Consider the following 24,134-nt stretch of genomic DNA (forward strand, 5'->3'; position numbering starts at 1 on the left):
AAATTTTATATACATATTTTCATACTATTTTTGATATATGCATGTTAAAGATGAACGAACAAATACTAGGTAGCTAGATGGACGGAAAACCTCAATAGTGATATTCAGTGGCTCACAGATCCATCCCTCTGCAGGTTAAGATGAGCAAACCAGAGTCAAAATGCAAAACAAGTAGAGGAATATGTAAGATTTGCAATGAGCCAGATGCAGGGTCAGATCCTGGATTTACCACAAGCAAACAGTAGCACTCCCTCAGAGAACTGCAGAATAACCACAATGCTAACAATGACACATAACAGCCAAACAGCTAAAGTCTATCAAAACAGTACACACACACTCTGACACACATGCACACATGCCCAACACACTTAAATGTCTGGTTCACATGAAGCCACAAGGCAGACAGCATCATCACCCGCTTCTCAGAAGCGGAGAGGTGGGTCAGAATGCATCTGGGCAAGTTACTTAGAGACTGTGGGGTCAGAACACGTGCTCAGGACTCTGACACCACAGCCAAATCCCAGTCACTGGGCAGACTTCCTTCAGGCGCCTATGTTCTCCTCTCAGAAGCTTCCTCACTGCCATGATTCCTCAAACATGCCAACTAGAGCATGCCACATCAAGTCCTTAATGTAAACTGCAGTCAACGCGTTGCCCATCCTTCCCCCAAGTCAGCACCCATGCTCCCCTATTGCTGGAAATGAGGCTGCTGCACAGTGAATGCACAAAGCTGTCACCCTTCCAGCCTTCTAATCAAGCCCAGCACAGCACAGCTATGCAAACCAATCCTGTTGACGTCTGACAGGAAGCCAGCGGAAAACAGCTATTCTCCGGGAGATGGTCCTCGGAACAATGGCATCAGGAGTTGTTAGTGCATCTCCCACATGTGCACGCCTGCACAATTAGGTAGGGAACTCTGCTGCAGGGACAATCCCAAGAGAGGCAGCATTGGCAGGACTCACGCTCCACTGAATACAATTTGGGCTATGTGGGTAGAGACAAAAGGCCTTGATCAGTAATCAGGAGACCCAGGGGATCCTGAGATGACTTTTCCGCAACCCAGCTATCTGTCTACTGGAAGCAATGTCCCCTTTTATGGTGCCCACTTTCCAGGTCCATGCATTTAAGATGCTCAATGGCTTGTTATATAAGCTTTTCACCAGAACTGCTGGGTTTTATGCTTATACACTTGTCTTCCTCATAGCCTTCCAAACCCTGGGTGCCCACACCCCACTGTGTAGTGTCCCTACCTGGTCTTCACACTCACAGTCTTGAAATATAAGCTGCTTAACTCCTCAAGGCCATCACTCACTATGTGCCCTGTTCACACCATGGTCCCACAGAATGACGAACACATTGCAATTTCCCGCTCTTGGCGCTGAAAGACCTACATCCAAGGAACCCCCAAGAGCCCTGTGCAAATCCACGCAGCCACTACACAAAGCTTCTCTGACAGTCTACACACAGACCACCTTTTTCTTGCCTTTCATTCTATTCTCTATTGGAGAAACTATCTGTATGGCTTGAATGGTGACCTCCAAAAGAACTAAGTTAAAGTCCTAATACTCAGAATATGGCAAAAAGTCAAGCGTGGGGAATCTTTCTTCTGCCAAGGGCTATTTGAGTATTTATAACATCATTTGCAGGCCATACAAAATTATCAACTTAAAAAAATAGCTATAGGGGCCAGCGCCGTGCCTCACTTGGTTAATCCCCCACCTGCGGTGCCAGCATCTCATATGGACACCAGGTTCTAGTCCTGGTTGCTCCTCTTCCAGGCCAGCTCTCTGCTGTGGCCCAGGAAGGCAGTGGAGGATGGCCCAAGTGCTTGGGCCCTGCACCCGCATGGGAGACCAGGAGGGAGCACCTGGCTCCTGGCTTCGGATCGGCGCAGCGCACCCTCCGTGGTGGCCATTTGGGGAGTGAACCATGGAGGGAAGACCTTTTTCTCTGTCTCTCTCTCTCTCTCACTGTCTAACTCTGATTGTCTAATAAAAAATAGCTATGGATTTGTTGAATTTCAAGTCCTACCTCTGGTTGCCTTGGTAGGGCCAGACCAAATGATTTTGTGAGTCTTATATGGTCTGAGGGTCACATATTCCCTATGCCTGGTATAGAAGTAAGGGTCATTACAGATTAGTCAAGTTTTTGTTTTGTGTTTTTGTTATTGTTGTTTAAGATTTATTTATTTGAAAGGTATAGTTACATAGAGAGGTGGAGAGAGGGAGAGGGAAACGGAGGGAGGTAGGGAGGTAGAAAGATGAAGAAGTAAAAGAGAGAGAGAGAGAGAGAGAGAGAGAGAGAATGAATCTTCCACATGCTGGTTCACTCTAAAAATGGCCACAATGGCTGGGGTTGGGGCTGGGGCTGGGGCTGGAACTGGGCTGGGCTGAAGCCAGGATCCTGGAACTCCATACAGGTCTCCCACATTGGTGGCAGGGATCCAAGCACTTGAGTCATCTTCTGCTGCTTTTCCAAGCATATTGGTAGTGAGCTGGATCAGAAGTGGAGCTACAGAACTTAAACTGGAGCCTATATAGGATGCCTATTTGCAGCTTAACCTGCTACAGCACAACACTGGCCCAGAAGCTTGTCAAGTTAAAATGAGACGAGTAGGGCAGGCACTAATCCCATTTGATGAAATGTGGACCCAGGAACAGCCCTGCACAGAGGGAAGATGCTGTGAAGAGACAGGGGAAATGCAATGGGAAGGTGAGGCAGATACTGGAGTGACACACTTAAAGCAAAAAACAAACAGTGGGTTAAGCCATTGCTTGCAACACAGGCATCCCAGTGAGTTCCAGCTATCCAACTTCCAATCCAGCTCCCTGCTAATGTACCTGGGAAAGCATCAGAAGGTGGCCCAAGTACTTTGGCCCCTGTCACCCATGTGGGAGATCCAGATATAGCTCCTGGCTCCTGGCTTCAGCCTGGGCCAGCCTTGGCTGTTGCAACCATTTGTGTAGTGAACCAGTGAATGGAGGATGGAGCTCTCTCTCCCGCCACCGCCCCCCTCCTGTACCCCTCACCATAACTCTCCCTTTCAAATAAATAAATCTTAAAAAAAGAAAGCCAAAGAAAACTCCATGGGGTAGGAGGCAGGCACGGAACAGTCTCCCTTGCAGCAGAAGGAACCAACCCTGCCAGCACCTTGATTTCAGACCTGTTGACACCAGAATTGTGAGACAACACAGCTACCACCTCTGGTTCTGGAACTCTGTGAGAGCAACCCTAGAAACCCAATACACTTACAACTCCTGCATGCTCATCAGACATTTCTGTTAACAAAGTACTCTTTCCTACTGATCTGGGCTGGAGCCCTGCACTCCCTGGTACCCACCACACAGGAGAAGGGACTATACAAAGGCAGAGCTGAGTACATAAACTGGGAAGTCAATAGCACATCAGTGGTGTTTAAACCCATGGAACTGGTGTGCCAGTCTTTGAGTACAAAGATGCTTTGTCCTTTGATTGGTTAAAAGCTAAGATACTGTCTGAGATTCATTTTAATAATAAGACTGTTTCTTTAAATATCAAGAAACATACATAGTCTAATGATTGACAGTTTCTCTGCTTGTATCCAGAAAGTACCAGTTGGTTGATGGACCCTGGGCTCCTCTAGGGAGCCAGATACCCATGTATCTTCCCTTTTCCCTCTCTCTCTCCCCTTCTGCTTCTAAACACTTGAGCCTACAGATTTATCTCAGGCCAGCGAGAGACAGGAAGAAATCCCATTTTGGCATTCTCGCCTAGGGCTAATCTTCATTGCTCAATCTGTTTTCTTCGATGCCTCATGCAAGGAGTGTTAGGAACATTTCCAGCTATAAATTAAGTATGTCACTTCCATTTCTTCCCTGTTTCTTATGGTTCTTATGGATCACTAAATCATGGGGAGACAGAAACCAGTAGTGGGACTTGAGCCTTCTACAAACTTAAACCAACTTCTCAGAAACTATGCATCAACAGGATTTAGAGTGCAATAAGACATCTCTTTGTCACACTGCTCAATAAATTTCTGACATCACCACCCAACTACATAAGCAACCTCATGCAATGAATATGAATTCAAATATGTAAGTGCCAGCTATTTCCAAGAAAGCACTGCCTATGACTACTACAGTCCACCCTCCACACTTTAGTTCTAACCCATATGAGATCACTTTAACCTCTACTAAAACATTCCATACTCATTTCTCCTGCACCACTGCTAGAAGAAAGAATCCAAACTCCCTGCTACATTTTCCTCCTCCAGGAAGCCGTCCCTGAGCAGGCATCGAGGGTGAATGACTAAGCCCATACTTTGGCTCCCACCATACTGAAGTGCAACACTCGTTTACAGGGCAGCTCCTCCTGGCACATGGCAAGATTCTCCCCTGCAGGTCCAGTTCACATCCGTATTAGCATGTCAGGCTCTTGGGCTCCTTGTTCTCATCATACAGACAAACTGTTCTGGCAAAGGCCAGGCTTGATGCTCTGAGACCAGATGCAGGATTCTCTTGGTCCTCAAATACTCTGATCCCTCTGCAACAGCTGGCTCTGGGGATGCTCTTCCTGTGTGCCCACACCTCCAGGGTTCTATGACTTCTCTTCTGACCCTGCTTGCACCTCCCCAACAGGCCCTACTCAGCTCTCCTGAAAGTTTCCCCACCTTCAAAAGTACTTAATCTGAGAGTTTTCTCTTTGGAGTCTGGACTCCCAAACAAAATAAAAAGCAGCGTTGACAATACTCAAACTGGGTTTGGAAATGAACACGTATGAATTAAAGCCCTGACTTTACAGGGCAGCCAGGTGACCTTGGTCTTCAGAATACTCATCTATAAACTGAAAATAATAATACCTGGCCCACAGGGCTGTCAGAAGCATGAAATGAGTTCATACAGCAAAGGTCCCAGCACACTGGGTTCAAAGCCTCAGCTAGTGTTACAGTCACTCAGCAACCTCACCCAGGCTCAATTACGCCTGTCAGCTGCTGACTTCCAGCCCAGACACTGACCTGGCCTCTGGACCTCTGGACTCATCCCCTCTGCTTACTGCCTGGCCCTCCTCCCCTTCAACTTTACTGACAACTTCACATAAGGTCACAGCTACACAGCTGCAACTTTTCCCTTTCCTGCAACACAAGGCAAAAGCATCAGTTCTCACTCCATTGCCTCAACATTTCTCAACTCTTCTCGCTGAGCCATCCCCATCACTTTCATCATTTTCCCACCCAACTGTGCTCCTCTTAGTTTCCAAAGCATCATGTCTGTGAAGCCCATCATTAAGCAACTCCTTTACTTTCCTTGTTTCTTTTTTTTACAAGATGCAACCCCTAGATGTAGGACAAAGCACGTGTCCTTGACAATCTCCATGCAGCCTGCCTAGCCTACCCCCCACTCCATCCAAGACACAACTTCTATGCTGCACTCTCTCCTGAGCACCACAGCACTGCCCAGCAGCTGTCTCTGTCCTAGGATCTCTGGGCAGAGCAATGAGAAAGGTCCAGCCGTGAACTCAAGTTGCTCAAAATGTAGTGTGGGAAAGGGTTGTAAATCAAGAAAGTGACGTCAGAAACAGAAGCAAGGGACAGGCATTATGACACAGGAGGTTATGCTCCCAGTTGATTCATTCCTTTCTAGGCCTTGTGCATGCTCTTCCCAAAGGCTGCAATCCCCTTCCAGCCTCTATCTGCCTAGTCAGTTCCTGGTCCTCCTGGTAGCCCGTCCCAGTACCTCTTGGAAAAAGAATACCCCTGCTCTTAGCACTGTCGCTCCCCCTCTTCGCGGAGGAACGACACAGGACCCTGCGATGTTCTTTTGTCTGCTCGGCCCTTCCCGGGTTTGCTGTTGGTTCTTCCCGGGTTGGCTGCCGTCCCTTCCACCTCCGTGGAAGGGCGGCTCCCCCTGCCACTTTCCCCACTTCCGCGGGGGAGTGGCACACCGCCGGCCGGCTCTCTCGAGGGCTGCTCAGATGTTATTCGGATGTTCCTCTTAGATGTTCCTGGTGCATGTTGTCTCTCTCCTCCTTTATAGTCCTCTTCCACCAATCCCAACTCTGCTACCCACGCCGAGTACGCTGCTCTCCTCCAATCAGGAGCAGGATCAGCTCCTGCAGGTCATCACTCAAGTTGGCGAGAGGCAGCTGCGTAGAAGCTGTTTCCTCCTCTCCCAGCGCCATATTGTGGGAGAGCAGATGCATAGAATAAGTCTTAATTCCAGTAACTTAGTCTAGTCCAAGTTGCTCCCCACATAGCACCTTGTCCATGCTTTCACTCCCTTTATTTTTTAGGATTTACTTATTTATCAGAGTTGGAGAATCTTGTTTCTGCCAAGGGTTATTCGGACATTTATAATATCATTCACATGCCATATGAAATTACCAACCTAAAAATTAGGCTTCTATAGGTTTATTGAATTTCAAGTCTACCTGTAGTTGCTGTAGCAGGACCAGACCAATTGCATGACCCTTACATTGTCTGCAGGATGGATGTTTCCTATGCCTGATTTATTGGAGAGGAGAGGAGAGGAGAGGAGAGGAGAGGAGAGGAGAGGAGAGGAGAGGAGAGGAGAGGAGAGGAGAGGAGAGGTGAGGAGAGATCTCCCATTTGCTGGTTCATGACCCAAATGGCCACAACAGCCAGGTCTGGGCCATGCCAAAACCAGGAGTCAGGAGCTCCATCCTGTTTCTCCACGTGTATGGCAGCGACCAAGTAGTTGCCAGCCACATTAAGAGGAAGCTGGACCAGAAGCAGATCAGCTAGTACTTCAACTGGCACTCCAATATGGATGCCAGCACCCCAAGCTGCAGCTTAACCTCCTATGTCATAATGCCCTTCCCTTTCTTCTGTTTCTGACAATATGTTCATGACTTACATATCTTTCCTACACTATACTGTGAGCAACTTGAGTTCATGGCTGTGTCTGTCTCATTGTTCTGCCCAGAATTCCTAGGACACAGCCAGCAAAGAGAACAACAAAAGTGATTCCCTCTTCCCACTGACGCTGATGAGAATCAACATGGAGTCCCTGCATTCTCCATGGACAAGCAGGCCCCTCCCTGAGGATTTGTAGAACTGAGTACAAAGCACCTGACTAATACAAACTCGGAGTGTGGACAAGTTGGCAGCCCCACACTGGTATAATCAATGGGACAGGCTACATCGTGGACCTCGGCCATCTTGGCTCGCAATGTCATCTTGGCTCTTCAGATGTCTGATTGACTAGGGGCTTCCCAAATATGACATCATTGACATCTGACAAAGATGATGCAAAATAAATGAGGAAAATGATATCAGAGATGCTTAGCAACTTGCCTAAGGCTACCCCACTAGTAAGAGAAAAAAATGGAGTTAGAGCCAAGATCTGCTTCTCTAAAACGACTATGCTTTCCTGCTGCACGACCTTCAAGGCCACATGCCCTTTCACTCTCCTGAGTGAGCACCCGTGAGCACCTTAACTAGAAAGCCACTCGGCGGCTCTGTGCTACGCCTTTGATTCCTATGGCAGGTGATGGGGCCCTGTGGGCCGCTCTGAGCTCACCAGAGGCGGTCTCTGTCTCCACAAGGCAACAGTCGCCCTCCAGGGAGGTCTTTTCTCCATTTACCCACCAAAGCATGTCCTCAGCCAGGGGTTAAGAGGATAAAAGGCTCAGAGCAGCAAGCTCACCAAGTCATAGATTAAAACGTAGGTGAACTGAAAGTGGGACAGGGCAATCATTAATATGAATGTGGATTTACCAGAAAAATAATCCAGGATTTCCAACTACATCAGCACTCGTGTAAGGGAAGTTTGTTCAATCTACATGGTTTAATTATAAGAACGCTGTTTTATGGAGAGGGGAGCACATTTTTATTAAAATAATATTTATGAATGTCAAAGGAGAGTGTTAGGGAACACTGAGCCCATACTCTGTGCTATAGAGAACCTGACTTTGGCCAGCACCGCGGCTCACTAGGCTAATCCTCCGCCTGTGGCGCCGGCACAGCATGTTCTAGTCCCAGTCGGGGTGCCGGATTCTGTCCCGGTTGCCCCTCTTCCATTCCAGCTCTCTGCTGTGGCCCGGGAGTGCAGTGGAGGATGGCCCAAGTCCTTGGGCCCTGCACCCCATGGGAGACCAGGAGGGAGCACCTGGCTCCTGGCTTCAGATCAGCACAGTGCCCCGGCCACAGTGCGCCGGCCACAGTGGCCACTGGGGGGTGAACCAATGGAAAAGGAAGACCTTTCTCTCTGTCTCTCTCACTGTCCACTCTGCCTGTCAAAAAAAAAAGAACCTGACTGCAAGTGGTAAACACCCTAAACCAAAGTGGCTTAAATGCACTAATGGGATCACATTGGTTTGCACAACTGGAAAGTCATGGGACCAGAATGCTGTCACTTGTGAAGCATATCCAAGCCCTACCTCCGGTCAATTCTGCCTACGTGAATGCGTGGCTGGCAAACCCCGGCAGTGCTCACCCCCCAGGCTCACCTCTGGCTCCACCACCCTGCTCATCGCTCTGTCCTATACAACAAGCTCCCCCACATCTATGATCTCCACCCCCTTCCACATATGTGGGAAGGAATGGAAAGGAGCTCAACATGTGTAAGTAAAAGAAGGAAAAAAGAAAAAACAAATGGATGATTTCTGGCAGAACCAGACAAATCAATCAATTGATCTCTGTGGTAAGCAACAATAATCGTATTTCTGAGTCTATTAAGGCACCTCAGGGCGAGTTAGCTAATTTCACAGGGGAGCTGGCTGTCACTGGGCATTAGGCAGAGATGGGAAGCATCGGGCAGAAACACAAGTTGGCATTTTTTGCAGGCATCGTGTGACCTATGACACGATTGTTCTCACTTCAGTAGAGAAAAGACAGGTGGGCTCATTCCAAGGGAATCGCCATCCTTGCATGAGCACGAGCATTTGAACTTCAGCCTCAGATTGGAGCAGGCCCTTTTTGGAAGACTAAGCCATGAACGGGGACAGAACTTTCCAGTGAACTCATCTAGAATTTCCGACCAGAACTCTTTAGCCGAGACAGTAGAAAGTAGGTGGAGGAAAGACAGGAGAGGAATCTGATCAGAGCTGCAAATGATGAAATACTTCAAGGAAAATCATTTGAGTTTAAAGTTCTGTCTGAATTAAGATTGAAAACCCAATTTGAATTCATTTTCTAGGATGTATGTCAGCTCCTTCTCAGATAACAATATTATAGATGACGCTGCATGCTCTCTTACTCAGATACAAGTTGGCTATGGATGCACTGATGATTCACAAACGTGCACTAACAGGCTTTATAATTAATTGTTTATTTATAAAGCATGATCCTATGAGAAAATGCTGTGTATAAAATAAGAACTGTTTTCTTACCCTGAGAACAAACAGGAAACTAACACACAATATCTACAGCAGAGGGACGTGAAAAATGGGATGAGCCCTAACGGGGGAAGAACAGACAGGGTCTCATTTCCAAAGAAAACAAAGAAAGGCTGAAATTACTTGGCATGAGAAATGTTTTTAAGATTTAGTTTCATTTACCTGAAAGTCAGAGTTACAGAGTGAGAAAGTCAGAGAGACAGACAGAGATCTTCTATCTCCTGGTTCACTTCTCAAATAGCTGCAATGGCTGGGCCTGGGCCAGGCCCAAACCAGGAGCCTGGGACTCCATCCAGGTCTCCCATGCGGGAAGCAGGGGCCCAGGCACTTGGACTATCTTCTGCTGCTTTCCCATGATCATCAGCAAGGAGTGGGATCAAAACTGGAGCAGCTGGGACTCAGCTCAGCGCTCACATGAGGAGTCAGCAATGCAGGTGGCAGCTTAAGACTCCAGGCCACAACACCAGCCCCACAAAATCTTCACTTCATCGTAATCCAGCCATCTGCAACCTGGACTTACCTTAGAGCTTTAATAAGTGGTGACATCAAGGACCAAATGTGGGAATTTTTTGTCTAATTTATCTGCGGGGCAGAATTCAGTTCCCTGGACAACTGAACTACACAACCAGGAATCAGATTGTCACAGCAGCTCTTTCAGCAGCCCTTCCTGTGCTTCTCAGCCAGGATCAAGCGGGAGAACATGTTAAACCCAGACCCCCTGACCCAGCACAAACACTGTCTCAGTAGGTCTGAGCCCAAGGTGGAACACGGGCCTCTAACAAGCCCTCAGGTGATGGTGTTGCTGGTCACCCAAGGGACAAACTCTGAGGAGCACTGATTTCAATAGGACTTGAGGACTTGGGAATCCTCTCTCCATTAACATCATTCAGCAGAGATCCATACAGCCCCTCCACAACTGACATTTTGAAAGAAGAAAGAGTGACATCGAGCCAAGCAAACATAAGCTGTGATTGGTCTCCTCCACGTGCCAGGCTCATGCGTGGCATGGCAATACTAAGTCTCATAGACGAGATCCTCACTCTCAGGAGCTTGCATTCACTGAAGAGAAGACAAAGCCACAAGCAACAATGCCAACATTCTTTCATTCTTTTAAGCAGTTCCTTATTCTGCAGTCTTTTTTTTTCTTTCTTTTATTTTTATTATTTTTTTGACAGGCAGAGTGGACAGTGAGAGAGAGAGACAGAGAGAAAGGTCTTCCTTTTTCCTTTGGTTCACCCTCCAATGGCCGCCGCGGCTGGCGCGCTGCAGCCGGCGCACCGCGCTGATCCAAAGGCAGGAGCCAGGTGCTTCTCCTGGTCTCCCATGGCGTGCAGGGCCCAAGCACTTGGGCCATCCTCCACTGCACTCCCTGGCCACAGCAGAGAGCTGGCCTGGAAGAGGAGCGACCGGGACTAGAACCCGGTGTGCCGGCACCGCAAGGCGGAAGATTAGCCTAGTGAGCCGCGGCGCCGGCCTCTTCCGCAGTCTAAGAAAGTATGTGGCAGTGGACAATAGTGTCTCCATAACCTCAAGTCTAACAAAACACTATGCACCCACCAGTAACATAAACAAACACAGAAATCATCATAGCCTCTAATCCCTCCCCTTCAGCTGTCAGTGGCTGTCTTTGGTCTCTCAGGTGGGCTCTGTTTCCTGATACCACCCCTAACTCACTCTGCCCCTGCTGTTTAGACCCTGTCCAGGTCTTCTGCACAGCTGACTCCCACCCATCCTAAGGTGACAGCCGTGTTGTGATTTTACTCCAGGATGCCCGCCCCGACTCTGCCGACAGACCGGATTCCCCTTTCTGAGTCTCTTGCTAGCAGCCCATGCCTGTCTCCGTGACTGAAAGCATCATGCATACACACATCATGGTCGTGTTTTGCGTTTCTGACTGCCTCTTTAGCTGGTAAACACCTTCAAGGCAGGGGCTCTATCTTTCCATCTCAGTGTCTCCAGAGCCAAATGCAATGTGTATGCTTACTATGGTCTACAGTAATGAATGTGTGAGTAGACAGCTCAGAGACAGGGATCCATAAAACATGAGCTGCATACAGCCGATGGAACTACTGACATGGTTTGGAGAGGAGGTTGCATTTCAATTAGAACTTGCATAGCATAGAATTTTGGAGGCTGATACCATGGGCATGAAGGCCAAGAATGGCCTGAACACAAACATTAAGATGAAGAAGTTTAAAACACACAGGTTTTGAGCATTAGGCTGAGGACTGAGAGCAAAAGGAACCTGGGAAGTATTTCATCAGGAAAATGAGGAGGTCACACCAACCCTTTTGGTTAACAGCGCCATGGGGAGTGTTAAGGACAGATTGGAGGTGACATTGTCCTAGTTGTGGTGACAATGAGGATGGCAGCTACTAAATACAAGGAACCATACACACACTAAATAATGCCGTAATGCTTCAGGTCACCCCAATGTAGGCTTTGTTGTCACCATTTTACAGTCAGACAATGCTGGCTTTTCCAAGTCCTCTGAGGTCCTGATGGGCTTCTCATTCAGGTCTGACCCTAAAGTTCAGGTCCTCAGAACTTCTGTGTCCCGGCCTTGTTGTCAGCACGTCTCACTGCTGAAGACAGAGGTGATGCCTCCTGATGCTAGTTGACTGGCTGGAGGAAATGCTTTCCCTTTGATAAGTTGCCTCAGCCAACACAGACTTTGGGTAAATGCAACTTGATTCTGTGCACAGAGAAAACAGCACCCAAAGGCAATGTGCATTCTGGGAATAGAAAAGACATCCACAGATACAAGCATGCTGAAAACAAGACATTCACTGGTCACGGCAAATTCTCAGGTAATATTCTGAGTCTTGTGTCCATGTGTTTCCAACAAAGCATCTCATAAAATCTCAAAGGAACAATGAGCTGGGGGCCCCAAGGTGGAGGGACAAAGGGCATTTCTCATCACCTGAGAACCCAGGTGGAATGGGGTGACCGCTGTCAGACACTGTCTGAGGAAGAGGACGCCTCCTCTCTTGCAATCGCTGACCCTAATTCTGGTGCTCCAGGGACCCTACAGAGAAGCACACGTTTGACATAAGCCTTGCAACCAAACAGATTCCCCACACCCTACACTTCTTCTCTGTTCTAACATCAGGAGATCACTCTTTCTCCCTCACAAGCTACCCCAAGAGCCCCATATTGCTCCCAGGCTCTGATGGAAGACATCCTTCTCTGTGGAGCACTTGCTGGGTAAAGTAATTACATTTCACTCTCAGCATGTGTCCTGTGGGATTCAGAGCGGAAAAATCTTTAGCACTTGCGCATCAGGGGTCATGCTCTCAGCGACTCCCCCGGTGAATGCAGATGCAGAATCCTGGCTGGCATCATGCCCAGCCTGCCCACAGTTTCCAGAAGGCAGAATCCAGGGGGCTGGTGGATATCAACTTCAATGTCTTATTTCTCATCAGACATCGGAGACCTTAGAACTCGCTGCATTCCCCAGAGAGGTCTGATTCCTTACCTAAGCCTTGCTGAAGCCTGTCCACAGAAGTAGCTGCATGAAGTCCATTCTCGAGCATGTTCAATCACAAGACGAAATCCTCATCCACATCTGAAGCGTGTGCCTGAACGCGCACACTCCTCAAAACTAGCATGAACAGCTAGATGCTCAGACCAATGTGGTCTCTAACCGTTAATGATCTGTGAGCTTATCAGTACCGACATTTTTAAACACGCAATTCAAATATATGTATATTTATTTATAACTATGTCCATGTATGATTCTATTATCATAGGATATGCATTTAAATATAGAAAAGGGTCTTTTATAGGCCGGCGCCACAGCTCTATAGGCTAATCCTCCACCTGAAGCACTGGCAGACCAGGTTCTAGTCCCAGTCGGGGTGCCGGATTCTGTCCCAGTTGCCCCTCTTCCTATCCAGCTCTCTGCTGTGGCCAGGAAGTGCAGTGGAGGATGGCCCAAGTACTTGGGCCCCTGCACCCGCATGGGAGACCAGGAGAAGCACCTGGCTCCTGGCTTTGGATCAGCGCAGCACGCTGGCTGCAGCGGCCATTGGAGGGTGAACCAACGGAAAAGGAAGACCTTTCTCTCTGTCTCTCTCACTGTCCACTCTGTTTGTAAAAAAAAAAAAAAAGAAAGAAAGAAAAAGAAAAGGGTCTTTTATGCAAAAAGAATAATACACCAATCCATGTTTTAGAAATAAACATTTTATATATGAATGGAATGCATAGCCTTTTTGTTCTTACTATATATATATTATATATATGTTCTATATATATATATATAGTGTTTAGTCTACTTCAATATAAGACTGTATCACTGGGCATACCTAAATAAGATGCCTCGTAAAAACTCGCACCTAGAAAGAAGAGTGTCACAGGCTTTCAGAAAAGGTCATGCTATCCACACTTCACAGCTTCCTTGATAACTCCACATGGCTCTATTCATGTTCTGGATGTATCAATTTGAAATGTTTTGCTAATGATGATTTCATGCAAGACCCAGTCAACACCTCAAGGCCCAATATAGAGTTCAGATGATGCATGTTATGAATAATTCTGCTTAAAATCTATACCTCAAATACTTTTCAAGTACATCCACATGTCTTGCCCTACTTATTGTTGGATCTGATCAGTGTGATGACCCTGTTCCTGGCATTTCTTAGAGTCCACTCTTCTTCCATGATCAACATTGCCTTCAAGATTCCCTTAGGGCTCTGCAAGGGTTGTGTAGTTGAAACTAGAGACAACTTGTAAATGTGCACACCTGGCCAGTCGCAAACTGCAGTGTCTTGCAACACAAGGGTGACATCAGTCTGCTTATGCTGTGGGCGTCTCCCCGTTCCTGAGAGCTCAGTTACTGAGTGGGACTCATGACTGTTCAGCACACAGACGCAGCAAGGTTGTCAAGGTCAACCCTGATTCTAGTTACCAGTCATGTTTGAATTTGTTCTTTTTTGGCGTACTCAATTGTAAACTGAAGTTCCAATATTTTTTGTCCCACATCCTGCTGTCTATTTTGTACACAATGGGAAGAACACGGCCCATTTTGGAGACCAGATTTAAGTAACAGAAAATAATACAACATTTTGGGTAAGAAAGTTTTAGCCTCAGCACCCACACCCCACTTTGCAATGCTGTGGTCTGCTCTATTTCCTGGATCCCAAGTAACCAGGTAGTACTGCTTGCTTCTCAGATTGGTTATAAAAAGGGGATAATGAGCAGACCCCATATTATCAAAACTGCTTCCTTTTCTTGCAAGTGTGGAGCCTGAGGAGCAACAGAGAATGAATGCCATAGGCTCCCAGAAGCAGGAGCACAGCCTGGACTCAGGAATCCTGATGCCAAGTCCAGGGCTCTCTCATCACTATAGCAACCACTCCTGATCAAATGAGGACAGATGGACCAACAGCACTTGGGCTCCCAGAAGGTTGCACAGAGCTTCGCCTCATTAAAGCCCAGTCCCTGAATCCTGACCTATACACCTCAAGTGTCTTCTCCCTGGAACAGGGAGCTGGTCCCAGAATCACTTCCTATTCCTCTCACTGCCTGGCTCAGGTCACCTACCTGAACCACTCAGCCCACTGAATTGTACACTTATTTAAAATTGAGCGCATACAAGAGGCCCTGCATCATTCATTTCAGAACTACCCTTTGGAAACTGGAGTCTAACCTTAGTGCTAAACCATAAAAATGGGTTTGGATTCTTCCTCTTCCATCAGAAGATGGATTCTGTTTCTATACCTTTCTTTGGCCAATGGACTGAATTTTAAAAAACCCCATGCAAGTTCCAAAGCTTCAGGAGGTAGACACCTAGCTGCCACGCATCAAGCCCAGGCTGACCTGCTGGAGGATAAAACTACAAGGAAGGAACCACGGCCTCCCCAGCCCAGGGCCCCAGAGCTCTGAGCAAGCACAGCTGAGATCAGCCACACCTGGTGCAACCACCAGCACCATCTAGCTGGGCCCATTCCGAATCGCATAACCTCAGAATCATGGGCGTTGCCGTTTTATGCCACTAAGTCTAAGGATAATTGGTTACACAGCAAAAGCAAACTACTCGATGCTTCTTGCTTTGGATACATATTTGCTCTGTTAACTTAGGCACATAACATATTCATGTGGAGAGAGCAACAGCAGCCACCAAGTACACGTATTTCTAGGCTGTGTTCAGACACTCTATGGAACCACTTCACACCTCTGTTACCTAAGAGTGACCCTCAGCAGAAAGTCTATCCTGAGAACTTACTGCAATCACACATACAAAATGACAAATTAAATGTACATCCTAGGAAAAGGGAGCAAATCTATTTTAACTGCACATTTGTTTCATTTATTTGACAGAGTTACACAGTGAGAGAGAGAGAGACAGAGAGAAAGGTCTTCCTTCCGTTGGTTCACTCCCCAAATGGCCGCTACAGCCGGAGCTATGCCGATACAAAGCCAGGAGCCAGGTGCTTCCTCCTGGTCTCCCATGCGGGTGCAGGGTCCCAGGACCTGGGCCATCCTCCACTGCCCTCCCGGGCCACAGCAGAGAGCTGGACTGGGAGAGGAGCAACCGGGACTAGCACCTGGTGCCCATATGGGATGCTGGCGCCGCAAGCAGAGGATTAACCAAGTGAGCCACGGCGCCAGCCCCTTAACTGCACACTTTAAGGGGCAACTTGTTTGTAAGACCAACAACCTCAGTATTTGACGGATGCAGGCACAAGCGTCACACATGCAGTGAGGGACAGATGGCCCAGCGAGTTCTGAGCACACAGACACCTTTGCATGAGAGCTGCATTTCCCACAAGTCCACTTTCATCTAGAATTGTGTGTAGCGAAAGAAGAGAAGAGGGAAGGCAACGCTAGCATCTTCTAGCCTCCGACAATGCAGTCCCTGTTCAGATGCACCCAATGTTTACACTTTCCAGGAAAAACAATGAAAATCCTTTCTTTATTAATCCCAAATTTCCTATAACCTGCACTTACCAATCTACCTGCTTCTGGGGAAGGGGGTTAGATAGATAGACAGATAGGACCAAAAAACTTGAACCAGCACCTGTCACCTGAGAGGGTGCGCATTTTCAAAAAGCTGGAAGCAGGAGCAGAATCAAAACTCAAACCTAAGCCTCTCACACATCTTAACCATTACGACAAATGTCCATCCCTACAAGTTGTATATGTATGCGTGCGTATCTATGCACATAGGAAGTTCAGAAAGTCAAGGTAAATTGAATTAAAGATGTTTTATTTTGTTGCCAAAAATTTTTAAGTCCCCCTTTTTCATAATATGCATTTTCCTTGAACCTTCTGAAGACCCCTTCTCTCTCCCTGTCTCTCTCGCTCTCGCTCTCTCTCTCTCTGCCACTCTGCCTCTCAAGTAAATAAATGTTAACAATTAAAAATTGTGAAGCATACTCACCCTCTCTGAAAGAGATCCACATTATAAAATTTATGCAGCTCTACAGAAAACTCAACCGTTCCTTGTACTTCAGACATGATCCTTTTGGTTCATTACCTGGAAAACAAGAGAGAAGTTCACTGCTGGAGATGACAGTGTCAAAGTACTGAAAGCCTGGTTGCTATGACAGAAGCCACACAGTGCTCGAATGGACAAGAATGTGTGACCTAGGGGACCAGCAGGAGCACCGTGTGTCCACTGGGGGGCACCACTTGGGGTGCCTTCCATAGAAAGACACTGAGAGAGGAGGTCAATGGCGTGATGTCTTGCAGCTCACCCCTGGGATGGCTGGGACTCAGACCAGGAGTGCTCACTCCGAAGCTCCACTGCCCTCTCCTATCTGCCATAGGTGGAGGCAGCACCACTCTCCAGCTAGGAGCACATCTTTGCTGGCCGAGGGCACAAGAATCCTTGCTTGTGATCTGAACCAGTCACTGAGCTCCTCTCATCCTCTGCGCCCTCATCCGTAATATGAGGACTGGTAACAGGCAGAAATGTGAAATCACGTAGAGACCAGGTTTGAAGAAAGGGCAAACAACCTGTCCTCAGTGTCTACTATATTCCGGACATTACATAAAGTGTACTGTACGCACTGCCTAATTTTTCTCCAACGAGAATGCTGACATAAAGATTCTTGCCTCATTTTTAAGATAAGGAAAAAACAGAGAGGCTCTTTCCTGGAGCCACCTTCCCACTGTAGAACATTCTAGCGGGAAGTTCTCTGCTCAGTCTCCTCCCTTGCTCCAAGCCTCGGCTTACCACAATGTGTAATGGGCACAACCCAGCTAGCAGTAGGATTCCCAACAGGATGGGTGGTAAGGTCTCTCACAGTTGCTATGAACTCCTGGAGGGGAGGGAAGAGGTTGAGTGCAGAGGAGGAGGAGGAGGACAGTAAGGGAGCATTTGGGCTCTCCCGGCTGGCAGTAGTGACTGGCGCTGAGATCTCCTTTTAAAGCCGCTCCTCTTTCTGCCTTCAGACCAGGGGCCAGGGTATTGCTATGGTTCAGGGCCCAACCTCACTGCAGGTAATGCGGACATGCTGGGCACGTGAGCACAACCAGGAAGTAGCTAGCTCTTAATGCTACATCCCAACCAACGCTGGCAAGGGCTCCTTCTGGGAAAACGTCTCAGAAGGCCGCATTCCAAATTAAACTGCAGCAGATCCGAGGAACCAGCCCTCTATAAATACTGCAAGATGGAATTTCAGTCTGACAAACCTGGGAAGGCTCACGCAGAGCACTGAAAACTCATGTCTCTAAAGGAGTGCTATCGAGGTGCACACAGGAACCAGGCGAGGCCAGAACCCACCAACCCCATTGCCTCACCACCCAACTCAGCCTCGGTCCTCAAAGAAACTGCAGAGGGTAGAGCCGCGACTCTTGCCCATGGTGGCCATCTCAGTGATCCCTGGTCCCCATCTGGAGCTTGGATCCAAGGAAGGAGCCCCCATGGGAAGAGGGACACAGGGAAGCCAAGAACACAAACTCTACTGTCGCTGGCCCAGACGGGCCGAACCCTGCTCAAGGGAGTTAGTTCCATATATGATTTCACGCAATCATCAAAAACCCTCAGAGGTAGGCAGATGTGACCCCCATCCACATGGTGGGACATGGATGCCATTCACAGGAAGATTGCTGACAGAGAGGCCCAAAGAATTTTGTCTTCCAACACCAGCACTTACTGTCAGGATGACCAAGGCAGGTTTTTCCTGGGGAATTAATACTTCACGGAAAAACATGTTTGCTGCATGGAGAATATAATACAGAATACTGTTTTCTCCTTGGAAGATGCACCTTGGCATCCTGCTGTTCAGGACTAACAGGAACCGGTAACACACACAGCTTCTTGGTGGGAAGCTGCTTCTTCCTCTTCACTAGCATGTGATTCATTGTAACAGACCCCCGGTGATTCAGTGAGGAAGATGAGCTCACACAGAAAACATCAGATTGAAAGCTCCACGTTGTTTTGCTGGTAACTGTCCTTGATCCAATTTTTGTCCAGCAATCCATCAGTATTTGCCATGCTCCCAGCCCTTTTCTGTGTTCCTCCCACCTGGGGACTGGAGAGAGGACACGTAGCAGGCTGGCTCTCAGGTGCAGTCCTCAGACCAGCAGTGTCGGCATCGCTTTGCCAGCAAAGCAAAACCTTGAGTCTCACTCCAGACTCTTAAACCAGGGAGTCCAGAGACAACAGTCAAGAATCTGTGTTTTCACAAATCCTCCATGGAGCTCTGACACAAATACTCAGTCAAGAATAAGTGGCTTAGGGGGCCAGCATTGTGGCATAGCAGGTAAAACCACCACCTGCGACGCTGGTATCCCACATGGGCTCTGGTTTGTGTCCCGGCTGCTCCGTTTCCCATCCAGCTCCCTGCCAATGGCCTGGGAAAAGCAGCAGGAGGTGACTCAAGTGATTGGGCTTCTGCCACTCACATGAGAGACCCAGATGAAGCTCCTGGATCCTGGCTCTGGACTGGCCCAGCACTGGTCACTGTGGCCATTTGGGGAGTGAGGCAGTGGATGGAAGATCTCTGTCCTTCTTTCTCTATAACTATGACATTCTAAATAAATAAATAAATCTTTTTAAAAAGGAATAACTGGCTTAAAGATTAGGATTTTGAAATTTGCCAGACCTGGGTTAGCTCGGTCCCTTTAAGCAGGGACTCATTGTTTAACATTTTCTATTCCTTGGTTTCCCCATGGCCACAGGGAGAATATTAAGAGCTCTGACCCCATCAGGTTGTCATCATAGCCAGTAGAGAAAGTGTGTGAAGTCTGGCACATTGATTTATTAGAATGTACACATGACAGATACACACAACAGACACATGATGCACACCAAACACACTGTGCCACACTCATACAGCCAACACTCACATGAACACAGACATGGATAACACAGATGCACCAACACATACAACATACACCGTTCACACACAAGATGACCATGACACGTACCCAACAGACACACCCAACATGCACATGTACAACACCCACAACCAACACACTGACCCACAATATACACACAGATGCCACAGGCACCCACATCCCACACATTCCACAGGCATCACACTAACACCCTACTCCAGCCAGCGCCAACCAGAGCTCTAGTGATGGCCATCACTCGTCTACACTCGCTGTGGCTCTGAGTTGCTCCGTGCAAACATGCATTTCCTAAGGGCTGGGTGTCCAGGTGCTGAGCATACGGAGCTGAAGAACAGAACTCAGTCTTGAAAGGTCCCAACACTGAGAAATAGTGAACAATGGCGACCACAGTGAGAAGCTGAAGGCTCAGGGGAGGACGGTCTGGGTACTCGGGTCCCACGCATACCTTCCCCCTAAGGTGAGGAGGCCTCTGCCATGCCTCAGTCCAGGAATATCAGTGCAAATTCCTGTCCAGAGAGCAACTCTGTCCTCTGTTCCCAAAATGGGAAGCTCCTCCACCCCAAGAAACAGGGCCAGGAGGTGACCTCTTTCTTGCAATGGAGACATCTGGAGGGTCCCTAGAGCTGTAGAAGATTCTCTACATCTACCCACTCCGTTGCATGGGCCACGCTTCAGTCCTCCCTCTCCCTCCTCTCAAAGATCACTAGTCGCCACTTCTCCCCAGGTTTAGTTCCTCTAGTCCAACCTCTTCTCTCCATCTCGAAAGCCACCCCTGGGGGAGCGTGGGTCCCCATCCTCTTACCTGGGTTACTCCCACTGCTCTGTGCTGGCCTCCGCACCTTCTGAGCAGCCTCCAGCCTTTTGCTACACTGGCCTCCCCAGGGCAGCAAGCAGTTCCTGCCTAAGGCTTCCTCGACCTCTTGAGTAGCTCCCCTTTGCCCTCAAAAGAGTCAAGAGGCATTTTACACTCCGTGGAATTCTTAACTCTCAAGTCACAGTGCTTCACCCTCCCCACGGTTGTACCCACGCTACAGTCGGCCTCCTCCAGGTGTCCAACACGGGATCTGTCCACCACTCATCTCAACACGCACCAAGGAAAACACAGTGCATTAGGACTCCCTGCAGGCTACCGGGAAGCTCCAGTTGGCAACTGCGTATCAGCTCAGCATTAACAATTACTACGTCTCCTTTGGCCTCCAATGGAGTTGGCAGAGATTCAAAAGAGCCAAACAACAGGCCCCCTTCTTAGCTCCAGAGGTTCTGGGGTCCCTAGGAATCTGGGCTCCACATCAGTTGACCTTGAATAAATAATTTGTTTTCTTCATTACAATATGGCTAAAATGTTTAATTAGTCATTGACACTTTCTAACATGTTTTACAGCATCCTTAGTTGCCTCTGTGGAAACCTGACAAAAATATTAAAACTATTTTGGGATGCCAGTGCTGAAGCACAGCAGATTAAGCAGCCGCCTGTGACGCTGGCATCCCATATGGGCACCATTTCGTGTCCCGGCTGCTCCACTTCTGATCCAGCTCCCTGCTAATGGCCTGGGAAAAGCAGCGGAAGACAGCCCAAGTGTTTGGGCCCCTGCCACCCATACAGGAGAACCAGATGAAGCTCCTGCCTCCCGGCTCAGCATTGGTCATTGTGGTCATCTGGAAAGTGAACCAGTAGATAGAAGATCTCTCTCTCTCTCTCTCGGTCTTTCCCTCTCTTTGTAACTATGACTTTCAATTAAATAAAATAATTTTTTAAAAAACTATTTTGGATGAGGTCAGCTTTGCAGCATAGTGGATAAAGCTGACCTGTGAAGCCGGCATCCTGTTTGGGTGCCAGTTCATGTCCCTGCTGCTCCACTGCTGATCCAGCTCCCTGCTAATGGCCTGGGAAAAGCAGTAGAAGATGGCCCAAGTGTTTAGGCCCCTATCACCCACATGGGAGACCTGGAAGAAGCTCCTGGCTCCTGGTTGCAGCTTGGCCCAGCCCTAGCCATTCAAGCCATCTGGGAGGGGCAGGGGTGTGTGTGTGTTGAACCAGCAAATGGAAGAACTCTCTCCCTCTCTCCATGTAACTATGAATTTCAGAATAAATATATTTTTAGAACAGAACTATTTTAGAAAATACCATGATTCCAAGATCTCATTAGACATTGTGGGGAAAATCCTTTTGCAAACATATTTTCTCTTAAAATGTAATTTTTCTTTAAAACTTCAAGATTCAAAGTGTGTGATCTTTGAAAAATTAAAGAATAAAATGTGAGTTGACCTTAATATACATCAGCATACAGTTTATGAAAAGGGCACAGAACATCAAGGTGCTCTAAAGAGGGTAGATCACAGAATCAAAGCCTGTGGACAGGACGGTGGGGGCGGGGTGGGGGCTCGGGGAGAGGGCCCCCCACCTAAGGGGAGCACAGTGAGCACAGAAAGGGCATCCTCACTCATCACCCAGCCTTTCACTGGAGCAGCACACTGGAACCCGGGACACCCCATCCGCATGCTGCCTCCCGTGCGGTGTCAGGGAGAGGCAGCTGCAGTCGCTCTCATCCCTGCCCTCAGCACCACCCTTCCCGCAAACACGCCCCAGTTCTGCGGAGGGCAGGGATTCCAGTTTGCTGACTGGTGGGTCACTGCAGAGAGCTCTGCTCCGTGTTCCAGGCAAACTATGCCATTTGTAAAGAAAACTAGAGCTTCTTCATTGAGGATGGCGGGTCCCCCAGGAGGAGGTCTTCCTCCCTGGCTAACCCAGGTTCCAATGATTCCCAACCCTGGGTGGATTTCAGTCATATAACATTCTGAGCCTCAGTGTCCACATCCTCCCAGGACCACAGCTGAGGACCAACCCAAAGGGGGTGTCCTTGCCAGCCATGGGCAGAGTGGGTACACCTCGCCAGCCATGGGCAGAGTGGGTACACCTCGCCAGCCATGGGCAGAGTGGGTACACCTCGCCAGCCATGGGCAGAGTGGGTGCACCTTGCCAGCCATGGGCGGAGTGGGTGCACCTTGCCAGTCATGGGCGGAGTGGGTGTACCTCACCAGCCATGGGCAGAGTGGGTGCACCTCGCCAGCCATGGGCAGAGTGGGTGCACCTTGCCGGCCATGGGCAGAGAAAGTGTACCTCACCAGCCATGGGCAGAGAAGGTGCACCTTACCAGTCATGGGCAGAGTGGGTGCACCTCGCCAGCCATGGGCAGAGTGGGTGCACCTCACCAGCCATGGGCAGAGAGGGTGCACCTCACCAACCATGGGCAGAGTGGGTATACCTTGCCAGCCATGGGCAGAGTGTGGGTGCACCTCACCAGCCATGGGCAGAGTGGGTGCACCTCACCAGCCATGGGCAGAGTGGGTGCACCTCACCGGCCATGGGCAGAGTGGGTGCACCTCGACGGCCATGGCAGAGTGGGTGCACCTTGCCAGCCATGGGTGGGGGGGTTTCATCTCACGAAGGAGCTCCCATGTTCAGCCTGCTGGGATCAAACACCTAGAACCGTCGGAGAGCCAGGGACATGGGGCTACTGAGCCAAAGTCCTTAGGCCATCAGACACACAGCCAGGGAAGAGCCCATGGGATCTGTTCCGTGACATCAGGATGCACAGGGCGGGTTACAACGCCTACAGGAGGTGACTGTGGGGCCTGGCCAACCCAGGTTGTTCAGAGGCCAACCCCTCGGGAGCTCTATGATCTCAGCAAAAGAACTTCATCTGCCCGTGACTCAGTTTCTCCAACTGAGATAGCATATAATGACAGCTTAGTAAGCGCAAACTGCTATGACAATCAGGTGAACCAGAAGACAATTTCATGGCGACGGCAAGAGATATGACGGCCCCGCCCCTGGATGAGTTACCTACACACAGACAGGCTGTGAGTTGCCCCAGGGCCTCCAGGGAGGAGGACAAGGGAAGGCCAGGACTCACATCTCTGATGCTCACTCATCACAGCAAAGACAGCGCCCAGTTTGCAGACCCCTGGGGTTCCAAAGCACTCTTTCCTCCAGTGTGGAAATCAAAATGAGCAGTGCATGTTTGCTCGTTTGTTCACGTGTCAAGACAACACAAACAGGAGCACCCCCCACACAGCTTCCCGTGTTCCCAGGGCTGCTGTATCCCTCCTTGTCTCAGGTAGCATTTTAAAATGTAGGCACTTAGGACGGCGCAGCCTCATAAAGGAGAACTGAGTCATAAACTCAGGCAGAGGCCTTCAAGCACCAGCAGTAAGGAAGCTACGCAAAGAAAGTGCCAGCCAGTGCCAGCTTCCTTTGCAGCTCTTGGGCACGGGCCTCTCTGTGCCAATGCCAATGCTGGGAACTCCAGTGCCACTTGTTGAGATGCCCAGCGCCACGGTGGGCGGGTGGCAATTCATCTTCCCTCCCACCGGCAGAGACACATGCACAGAACAGACACCTCAGTGCACAGTGCTTGTGCACATGCGAAAACACAAAGCACCTTGGCAAGTTTGCCTCTTGGAGAGGCAGTGTGGAATCATGGACAGGGCGG

General features: G+C 48.9%; 1 protein-coding gene across 4 annotated transcripts in view; it reads right to left on the reverse strand.

The window, feature by feature from the left end:
- Positions 1 to 24,134, reverse strand: part of FAM135B (family with sequence similarity 135 member B) — a 369,646-nt gene that overhangs the window by 223,256 nt on the left and 122,256 nt on the right. For all 4 annotated transcript variants that reach the window (XM_070075533.2, XM_070075534.2, XM_089335756.1 and 1 more), the window contains exon 2: positions 16,718 to 16,813. In XM_070075533.2, coding sequence (XP_069931634.2) covers positions 16,718 to 16,794 — 77 coding nt within the window. In that variant the 5' untranslated portion in view covers positions 16,795 to 16,813. The remainder of the gene's footprint in view (positions 1 to 16,717; positions 16,814 to 24,134) is intronic.

This window comes from Oryctolagus cuniculus, chromosome 6 (genome assembly GCF_051225735.1).
Source record: "Oryctolagus cuniculus isolate XC-2025 breed Fujian yellow rabbit chromosome 6, ASM5122573v1, whole genome shotgun sequence".
NCBI lineage: Eukaryota > Metazoa > Chordata > Mammalia > Lagomorpha > Leporidae > Oryctolagus > Oryctolagus cuniculus.